Source organism: Schistocerca nitens, chromosome 7 (genome assembly GCF_023898315.1).
Source record: "Schistocerca nitens isolate TAMUIC-IGC-003100 chromosome 7, iqSchNite1.1, whole genome shotgun sequence".
Taxonomy (NCBI): domain Eukaryota; kingdom Metazoa; phylum Arthropoda; class Insecta; order Orthoptera; family Acrididae; genus Schistocerca; species Schistocerca nitens.
The window spans coordinates 135,534,914-135,545,805 of record NC_064620.1 but is presented as its reverse complement, the minus strand read 5'-3'; the positions used below and the strand labels follow the sequence as shown (position 1 = coordinate 135,545,805).

At 42.9% G+C, this 10,892-nt stretch overlaps 1 protein-coding gene across 1 annotated transcript in view; it reads left to right on the top strand.

Moving 5' to 3' along the window:
* The first annotated feature begins 3,770 nt into the window (after nucleotides 1-3,770).
* LOC126194730 (icarapin-like) overlaps nucleotides 3,771-10,892 on the top strand; it is a 48,939-nt gene continuing 41,817 nt past the window's right edge. Inside the window, exon 1 of the mRNA XM_049932982.1 lies at nucleotides 3,771-3,936. Coding sequence (XP_049788939.1) covers nucleotides 3,870-3,936 — 67 coding nt within the window. The 5' untranslated portion in view covers nucleotides 3,771-3,869. The remainder of the gene's footprint in view (nucleotides 3,937-10,892) is intronic.

Genomic DNA, 10,892 nt, shown 5'->3' with positions numbered 1-10,892 from the left:
TCAACAAAGGCGGTGGCTTACAAAACACTCGTTCGACCTATACTTGAGTATTTCTCATCAGTGTGGGACCCGTACCAGATCGGGTTGACGGAGGAGATAGAGAAGATCCAAAGAAGAGCGGCGCGATTCGTCACAGGGTTATTTGGTAACCGTGATAGCGTTACGGAGATGTTTAGCAAACTCAAGTGGCAGACTCTGCAAGAGAGGCGCTCTGCATCGCGGTGTAGCTTGCTCGCCAGGTTTCGAGGGGGTGCGTTTCTGGATGAGGTATCGAATATATTGCTTCTCCCTACTTATACCTCCCGAGGAGATCACGAATGTAAAATTAGAGAGATTCGAGCGCGCACGGAGGCTTTCCGGCAGTCGTTCTTCCCGCGATCCATACGCGACTGGAACAGAAAAGGGAGGTAATGACAGTGGCACGTAAAGTGGCCTCCGCCACACACCTTTGGGTGGCTTGCGGAGTATAAATGTAGATAAGCCATTGCAAACGTGAATTGCTGGCACCTTAATAGCTGGTGTAACCGTCAGAATGTTGAATGCAAGCATGCAAATGTGCATGCATTGTGTTGCACAAGTGCCACATTTCAGTTTGTAGGACAGAGTTTCATGCCTGTTGCACTTGGTCGGTCAGTATAGGGACTGTTAATGCTGTTTGTGGATGGGGCTGGTGTTGGTGTCCGATGATGTCCCATATGTGCTCGATTGGAGACAAATTTAGTGATCGAGCAGGCCAAAGTAATATGTCGACGCTCTGTAGCGCATATTGGGTTACAACAGCCGTATGTGGGCGAGCGTTATCACGTCAGAAAACACCCTCTGGAATGCTCTTCATGACTGGCAGCGCAACAGGTCGACTTGTCAGAGACCATAACTCTAGGTGTAAGTCCAGTGTGTCTAGCATGCTGACAGGTTGGTTGTAGGCCCTCAACTGATCTGCTTCTAACCAACACACGGCCATCACTGGCACCGAAGCAGAACCAGCTCTCATCAGAAAATACAACAGATCTCCACAATGCCCTCCAATTAGCTCTCGCTTGTTACCACTTAAGTCGAAAATGGTGGTGGTTTGGGATCAGTGGAATGTATGCTGCAGGGCGTCAGGCTCGGAGCTGTCCTTAAGTAACCGATTTGTAACAGTTCGTTGTGTCACTGTGCTGCCAACTGCTGCTCAAATTGCTGCTGCTCAAATTGCGCCAGACCCATGCGCCCAACAAGATGATGTTCCTTCTTGGTAGCGCCACTTGGCCATCCGGAGCCAGGTCCGTACATTCCCGTGACCGCCGCTGCCAACAATCGTGTACAGTGACTAGGGTACATTCCTGCTCAGTCTTTCTGCAATATCGCAGAAGAAACATCCAGCTTCTCGTAGCAGTACTAGACGACCTCGTTCAAACTCAGTCTGATATTTATCATGGCGTCTTCGTCGCCTTAAGGGCATTCTTGACTAACATTAACTCACCAGGTCTCATAGGTAGCTAACGCTGACGACCGTTACAGCGCGCATTTAAAGCAAACCTGATTTGCATCTTCGCAGTGGCGCTACTGGTGCCACTTATGTGACTGGCTGTAGGAATCAGCATGAGTTTTGAAAAAGATGATCGTGTGAAACCGCCCCGCGCTATTCGTCCACGAGACTCAGAGGGCCATAGACACGGGTTCCCAGGTAGATGCCGTGTTTCTTGACTTCCACAAGGCATTCGATACAGTTCCCCACAGTCGTTTAATGAATAAAGTAAGAGCATATGGACTATCAGACCAATTGTGTGATTCGATTGAAGAGTTCCTAGATAACAGAACGCAGCATGTCATTCTCAATGGAGAGAAGTCTTCCGAACTAAGAGTGATTTCAGGTGTGCCGCAGGGGAGTGTCGTAGGACCGTTGCTATTCACAATATACATAAATGACCGTGTGGGTAACATCGGAAGTTCACTGAGGCTTTTTGCCGATGATGCTGTAGTATATCGAGAGGTTGTAACGATGGAAAATTGTACTGAAATGCAGGAGGATCTGTAGCGAATTGACACATGGTGCAGGGAATGGCAATTGAATCTCAATGTATACAAGTTCGAATACATAGAAAGAAAGATCCCTTATCATTTAGCTACAATATAGCAGGTCAGCAACTGGAAGCAGTTAATTCCGTAAATTATCTGGGAGTACGCATTAGGAGTGATTTAAAATGGAATGATCAGATAAAGTTGATCGTCGGTAAAGCAGATGCCATACAGAGATTCGTTGGAAGAATCCCAAGGAAATGCAATCCGAAAACAAAGGAAGTAGGTTACAGTACACTTGTTCGCCCACTGCTTGAATACTGCTCACCAATGTGGGATCCGTACCAGATAGGGTTGATAGAAGAGATAGAGAAGATCCAACGGAGAGCAGCGCGCTTCGTTACAGAATTTAGTAATCGTGAAAGTGTTACGGAGATGATAGATAAACTCCAGTGAAAGACTCTGCAGGAGAGACGCTTAGTAGCTCGGTACGAGCTTTTGTTGAAGTTTCGAGACCATACCTTCACCGAGGAGTCAAGCAGTATATTGCTCCCTCCTACGTATATCTCGCGAAGAGTCCATGAGGATAAAATCAGAGAGATTAGAGCCCACGCAGAGGCATATCGACAATCCTTCTTTCCACGAACTATACGAGACTGGAATAGGAGGGAGAACCTATAGATGTACTCAAGGTACCCTCCGCCACACACCGTCAGGTGGCTCGCGGAGTATGGATGTATATGTAGATGTAAATTGCAATATACAGCGTCTCTCAGATGAAACACACCTACCAACTTCTTTTATGTTGCACAATTCCTTCTTGGTGTCGCGATTTTATTTCCGTCAGTGTATGTATCGTTCAAAACCATTGTGTGTGTGTGTGTGTGTGTGTGTGTGTGTATGGCTGAAAGGGATCAGCGGAAAGCCATTCAAAATAAATAAATAAGAAAAAGTCATAAGCCAGAGATGTACCTGAAAGAAAACTGCTCTAGGTCATAGAGAAACAGCCTGGTAGTTCTTTTGCTTGACAGGCTGTGACTGCTATAATAATGTCTTCCTTATTTCAAAACAAAACAAAAAAAATCGTCTTTTGAACAGTGTTCAGAGAGTAAAATACTAATGTGAATTTAATTTCTGTTTTTGCGTTTTTTGATGCGAATAAGTCATTGAATTCTCATAAGCTTTCGACATGACTGCAAAGATGTCACAGGCTTTCTTTTCTCCCTCTCAAGTGTTCTCTCCGTCTGCAGTGTTGCTTCGCCACGCAAATCGCGCTTCAGATCTAAAAGAGCGCGGTCGTACGTGTAGCCAGCATTTCTGCCTGCAGTAATGTATTTGCTCAATTCGCTGGAAGATTAGCGTCACTTGGAGACTCGGTGCGAAACTGATTCATATGCACTTCGTGAGGCAGCGCGACGTTGGCGACCTACCTTAAATAGACTAGTAAACGAGCGCTTAAGACGCGCCAACTTCGTGGTCATGAACGCGCGTTTATGCGCTTTCTCAGTAGCGCAAGACAGAACAGAAGACCGTCACCATCAAACAGAGGCTCTCGTTCTCATAATAAACTCAAAACAACATAATATTCCCAGAAAAGCAGGCACATACGAAGGCGACCTGCCTCCGTATTGACGCCACTGTTTTGAGTCACATGCGTAGGCACGGCTGGCGATTGGCTACGGCTGCAGTGACGTACAGCCGCCGGCGTCTCCTATTGGCTGTCGCCCCGCCACGCGCTTCCAAGCCTCAAGCTTTATATTCACCGCCTGAGGCGAAGGACGCGCCAGTTCGAGAAAAAGCGCGCTTCAGACTTTACGTATAACGATTTGCGACCTGTTTTCGCTGTAGTGTGCATCGAGAGCGGACCGAAGATGAAGGCAATCGCACTTGCTCTAGTTTTCGTCTTTGCGGTGATCGCCGCGACCAACGCCTTCCCGAGTGAGTATCGCTCTCATTTCGAATTTGGACCTAATTTTGTTAGTATTACTGGGCTCAGTTATTAACCTTTATCGAGGTACTACGTAATCTACGACTCGTTCATTCATACTCGCTCCCGAAGTTCATCGCTATAAGTTCGTCCGTATCTCGCTCGGAGCTGCACCTGGAAGCGTTGTGACAGAAATTGCGCCATTTAAAGTTATAGTTATGTTTTCCGCGATCTGATATGTTTCCGAAGTTTATTATGCTTACTATTTCCAAAGAGCCCTCGCTGTTACTATCAAACGTTACTACTCCTACTTTGTGATCATATAGCAGTATATTTTTGGAGAAAGAAAATGTGAGTTAGTGCAGCACTCCAAAAAATTTCTGAATGCATAAAAAAATCACTTTTGGGTGTGTCTAAGTAGGAATCAGTGTAATAACAAAAAAAGGTAAGAATTTCCTCGCAAGTATTGGAACTGTTGAGGCAGCAAATAGGAACCACTCTGAAGGACGGAGGAGATACTGTTTTTCATGTGCAGTACTTTAATAACAGAGAAATGGGATTTGGGTTGGATCAGGTAGATGACTAACTGGCATCTTGCTTTATTGGTACACAGGTTAGCCGAGATTAGGGTCTTTATACGTAGCCTAATCGTTACTTCGGAGTTTTCACATGCTACTTGTACGGAATGCCACTTCTGCGTTATTCCTGTAACAAATGCAGTTTTTAAACTGTAGCTTTACATCGTTACTGTAGAGATAGTATTCGAAAAGAGTCCATATTTAAATAACAATGCTCCATTCTGTCGCACATTCATAACAAGTTTACTTGATAAAGATACTTTAGTAAGAGTTCCACTCAATATTTCGCGTCTGACAAGGCCTCGAGAGTATTGTTGTTCCTGTAGACATTTCCGTTGTTTCTTTGTAGGTTTACCATTCTGTACATTGTCATCTCTGAAATGCACGAAGAGATAAGACTTTGAGCCATCGCAAACATTTACGTAAAGTGATAATGAACCAGGCACACAAGAAAATGTTATGCCACTGACGAGGCATTAAAGAAAGAACGTTACGCAGTCAACATTTTCAAGGTTGTTACATGTACGTCATTAGACACGATTTTTTTAAAAGCAGTTGTACACTGTGTGCGCGCTGAATACACTGTTCTGGCTAGTATTCCAGCGACCCATTTCCGACCCTTTCGGAACAGCTGCATCGGCCGCGTTCTTAATAGCGAGTCGGGTCAGATGTACAGAAATAACTCCCCACGCCACGACGGCGATCCGCTTGGAATACCGTTCATTCCTAACAGTTGTTACACAAATAGGCCGTTTGGTCATACTCTGTGTTTGCGACCCGAATACCACCTCGTATGCACGCCTGGCTCACAAACAAAACAGCGGTTGCATCCTTACGAGTTGCGTTTGTTATACGGCTGTCGTTTGTTCTGCATTGAAGCGAAGTCAGCAAAGCACTATCCCCGTTCTGACGATGCTGCGCGTGACTGTTCTGGAAAACAGTTGCGTCAGGCTCATCAGTGCAATGTGTCGCAACGTTAAATAGGCAGGTGGAGAATGTTACGACACGGAAGACTGGAGGTGTCGAAGTCAAAACGGGAATCTATAAACAAAAATAATCATTTCTACGGCGCTATGGTGCTTTCGAATTTTCGACGACTGAAAGAAGACTACGAGGCAGAAATTCCGAAACAGTAGCCAACTTTAATAATACACTTCTAATGGCCCGTGCATCAGTGAATGGCGGTCAAGAACAGCACTGCACAAAAATAATCGCTATATTCTGAATGGTTGCGAGACGCTTACATTGTTGCAAACTAGTCTGTACTTACAGGTCGTCAGTTTAAAGCGACGTCCGGTGATTCCGCTTTCCTCCCGGTTCGGAACGGATCAGTTACTCCTTGTTCCGCAGATTAGTAAATAGTTTAGTGCGCGTTATGGAAATACATCATTGTAGCACAACCACCAATTCAGCTTTGTGGCAATATATTGTCTATAATCACATATAACGTTAATTCTACCTGTGTAACCGTATAGCAGTAACAGTAATTCCAGTCCACCACCAAGTTTTTCACAACTGTTTCATGTAACTCCTCTGACTTGGACTTGCATGAAGCTCTTAGCATACAATAATTCTCATTATAAATGCATACTGATTTTAACAAAAGTTTTGATGATAATTGATCTGGTATTGTCGTGATGCTGCAATCAATGTTCAACATGATTTTACATTCCAGTGGGTATTATGATGAAAACTTGTTTTTATTCGTTGGCCTTTGGAGTATAAACATACAGCAATAATAAAAAAGCCAGCGCCTCTCTCATAGCTGGTATATCTAATGCTTAAAAAAAAAAGACACACAGAGCAGATGAAAGCTAAAAACTGTATTGCTGTGTTGTTACAAACTAACTTAATGTTGCAACAAAGCAAAAGGGATCTCATTTAATGTGACACTGATAATAAATATCCTTAGAGACAGCTCACTATCTCAACTGGAGAAGAAATCGACCATACTTTATTGAAAGAAAATCCTGTTATTTGGGTGAAATGATTTAATAAAATCACAATAAAACTAATCCCAATGGCAAGACACGAATCTGAACCACAATCCTGTCGAATACGATTCCAGTGACTTATCCACTGCGACTCTTCGGGTGGTTGCAGTGCAGAAACAACTTCGTAAGTGCATTGTGCTTGTAAAATATTGAATATTGTTTCGCACATTGTCATACATATGTTCTGTCAAAGATAGACGAAATAATATCAACGTAATTAAACTGAACATTCCAAGCAATTACTTCTTCGTGCAATTGTAGTTGGTTATTGTGTTCTAACTGCAACAATCTCGTTATTTGAAGGCTCAAGACACGTTACACCCATTTAGATAAACGAACCGTTATCCAGCATTTTAATCATTTATCTGTAGAACTACAGAGATACTACGCGTACTAACGCCACTGCGTTAAAAAAAATGTGAACGCAATCAGTTTTTAATTTTTTAGGTCTTCTTATTTCATTCACAGGATACACCCTGTGGTCATTTAAAATGAAAAAAATCTTCTTCGTTCCGTATCTGCTTACCATAGCGAAGCGAATTAGTTGTAACTCGATCGAATTCGATTGAATGGCTAAAGATCTGTAATTCAATAGTATTGGGCGTAGGAAGAAACACGTTTAGCATCTCGTAGACAGACGTGTTAGTTAAGATGCAGCACTCCGTCATATTACAAAAAAAAAAAAAAAAAAAAAAAAAAAAAAAAAAAAAATCGAAGGAACTGCCTAGGTTCACCTAAGGACGAGTGAGATTCTACCCTCCCAAATTAAAGTGCAGTACTGCTAGCCACATGAGCTTGGGACTCTGTTGCGTGTGGTGGTATCTGAAGTATTGCGACTCCGAAAGAATTTGTGTTGCCCATATTAAACGGTGTGTACCTCAGCCATGTCAATGTAATTGAAGCGGAGCAGACACTTGTATGATTCTTACACAGTATTCCGAGAGCTAAGCTTCATACAGAATTATAGTCAAAGCGTACTAGAATTAAAAGGCTAATTCGTCATAACCGACATTATCACTTTAACGGCAAGTGGAAACTGTGTTGTGCAGGTTCTCTAGACATTTACCCGCCCCTCCCCCCACTCATCTAGCATCAGTTGAGTTGGAAACGCATTCTTTTCTTGTTTGAGGAAGTACCTGAAAGCAATGTGTACTTGGAGCTCATTAGGAAATTATGTAAGAGGATAATTTGCTGCTAAAGTTAGGCTGGGCTTCACAGACAGTCTCAAAGTTCATTACATTAGTGCAGAGTCTCTTTGACAGTGCCTTGCATCGATCTTCACAGATTTCATGCCGAAGCCAAGGCAACATGACGAGAAAACTAAATAAGTCTCTCCCTATGCATCGATCACATAATTGTGCGAGCACTGTGGGAAGCAGATATTGGGACAGATGGAACTCTGGGTCCGTTCGTGAAGCGTTCTCCAGTAGCCGAAGCGCTTACGGCGACCGCTCGCTTAAAGCGAGAAATCCAGGTTTGAATTCTGGTCCTGCACAAATTTTCATTTGTTTCCATTAAATCGTATAGCTGTGGCGGTAACGTATTCGCAATTTGCGAGTAGATTTCATGAGTCAAGGTTGACAGCTCATTAGTTGTCGGCTATGCGATGGCACAATAGTGCTGAATACCAAAGAGCTGTTTGGTTTTTCGAATCTGCGGGCTATAGACACGTACTGAAGGACAGCTTCGTAGCAACTGCTATATTCACAAAATTTGTATTGATTCAGTGCAGTTGAATGGATAGAGCGACAAGAAGCATCGCAATTGCGTCTGCGTTTGGTTCCTGAATAGAACGGAAATTTAAAACAAATATTTCTTCCCTTTTTTCCTGTTATTTCCTAATTACTGTCACTCGAAAATATCTGCCGCCGATAACGCCTGGTAGCGTGTGCGCTAAAGGACAAGTTTAAGATATTGTCAATAGATGGCATTGTTATTTCTTTAAGGATCTATTGTTTCGTGTACAGACTGTCGGAAAAGTCACGCAAATAGAGTAGAGTCCTACCATCATATATATTATTCCTCAAATATACATCACTTTTTCTCAACACATATTAATCGTACAGGGATGAATGAGATATCATTAGAAAGATTTCTTAACCTTCTGACGTTGCATACCGATTTTGCGCTAAAACTTACTATTTGTGGAAAATTTTAACGTAAAAGAAACATTTGAGTGTCACAGCACAGCTCCATACCCATACTTTACGAAATTAACTTATAAAGCACGAAAAAGAGCCTTCGTTTTCATATTATCTTACTACGAATACAACTTTGTTTTAATGTGCCTATCAACTGGATTATTTGAATGCTGCGTTGTCGTAGACAGAAACCGTGACCACTGCAGTAGTCGATTATCTATGCCCGTCGTACAAGCTGACTTTCCAGAGCGAATATACTTTCCGTAACGACAAATATATTTGTCATTATCGCCTTGAATTGTGATTTACCTACTGCTACTACGGCCTAACGTGCTTACTATTACTGAAAATGTTAGTCGAGTTGCAGGTTATGTGGCCCTACTATAGACCATAGATATAATTTATGGTCTATGGCCTCTGCACATCGTGCAAGCCAGAACAAACATTTCGAATGCAAAACACATTTCCGGACACGTGGAAATGTATATACAAGAATGTATCATAAATTCATGATTATTATTTAACGTCGTTCGGTTCATTTTCAAAGATACTTTCTATCCATTCCCACAACTACTCTTCTCCCAAATAGTCATTATTTAAAACTATAAAAATGCGAAAGTTTCGCACGGGTCACCTAGTTCACTTAAATATACTTGGCAGTTTCGTCGGAATATCATATTTAAATAGCCAAATTAGACACGCTAAATGAAGGATTTTGAATAGTTAGCTAAAAGTGAACGCTTGAATAACGCAATAATTCTTACTCACTGCAGTAATTGTACATAAACGTTGATTTCCGAAAAGCATTTGACTCAATACTACACCTACGCTTGTAGTCAAAAGTTCGATCATATGGACTATCAAGTGAAATTTGTGATTGGAGAGAGGACTTTTCGGTAGGGAGGACACAGCATGTTATCTTAGATGGAGAGTTATCGTCAGATGAAGAAATAACTTCGGGTGTGCTCCAGGGACCCTTGCTCTTCATATTGTATATTAATGACCTTGCAGACAATATTAAGAGTAAAATCAGGCATTTTGCAGATGGTGCAGTTATCTGCAATGAAGTACCATGTGAGAGAAGTTGCATAAGTATTCAGTCAGATGCTGATAAGGTTTCAGCATGGTGCAGAGATTGGCAACTTGCTCTAAATGTTTAGAAACGTAAAATTTAGCACTTCACAAAACGAAAAAAACGTAGTATCCTATGACTACAATATTAATGGGTCACTGTAGGAATCGCCCAACTCATACAAACACCAGGATGAAACACTTTGTAGGGATGTGGAATGGAATAGTCACAGAGGTTCAGTCGTGGGTAAAATAGGTGGTAAGACTTTGGTTTATTGGTAGAATACTGGGGAAGCGCAATCAGTCTACAAAGGAGATTGCTTACAAATGACTCGTGCGATCGGTTCTAGAATATTGCTCAAGTGTAAGGGAACCGTACAAGATAGGACTAACAGGGGGTATTGAACGTATACAGAGAAGGACAGCACGAATGGTCACAGGTTTGTTTAATCCGAGGAAGAGTAAAATACACTGAAGGAACTGAACTGGAAGACTCCTGAAGACAGACGTAAACTACCCCAAGAAAGTCTGCTAACAAAGTTTCAAGAACCGGCTTTAAATGATTACTCTAGGAATATACTACATGCATTCTTCAAATTATTCATCACTTCTTTTCCTTTACTTTATATACCGTTTACGCTGCTTGTACACTGCGAGCCAAGAGCTTGTTATGTAGCCTGTAAGACGAGGGATTAATTCGTTTTAGTTTAAGGCAAGACGTGGAAGAAGGGTCGCTACCTCGAATCCCAATCAGAGGTGGCCACTTTTTTATAGTAGTCAAAGCTCTGAGACGGTAACAGTCTATTCCAGGGAATGATATTTCTAGTTGCGGCAGAGGCACTCAAAGGAGATCGAAATGCGGCATGTCGCGTGAGTCACGTGGTAAAGGCGACGCGAGTGTGAGACATGTGACCGGGAGGGGAATTCCGTCATAGCCTGCCTGTCGTATTCACAGAGTGAGTGATTCGACGCCGGTGGCATTTCCCGCGGGCTGCTCGCTCGGCCTTCAGAGTCGCACCGGCCGCCTGCCGGTTTTTTGTAAGGTCGCTCTGAGGTCGAAACGCGTGGAACAGGTAGGCAGGCAGGCACTGGCGTGTGGCGAGCTGCACCGGCAGGCAGCGTGGGATTCCAGGTAGCAGCAGCCGATCTGACAGCGCCTGACATTCCACGTTGTGCAACGACG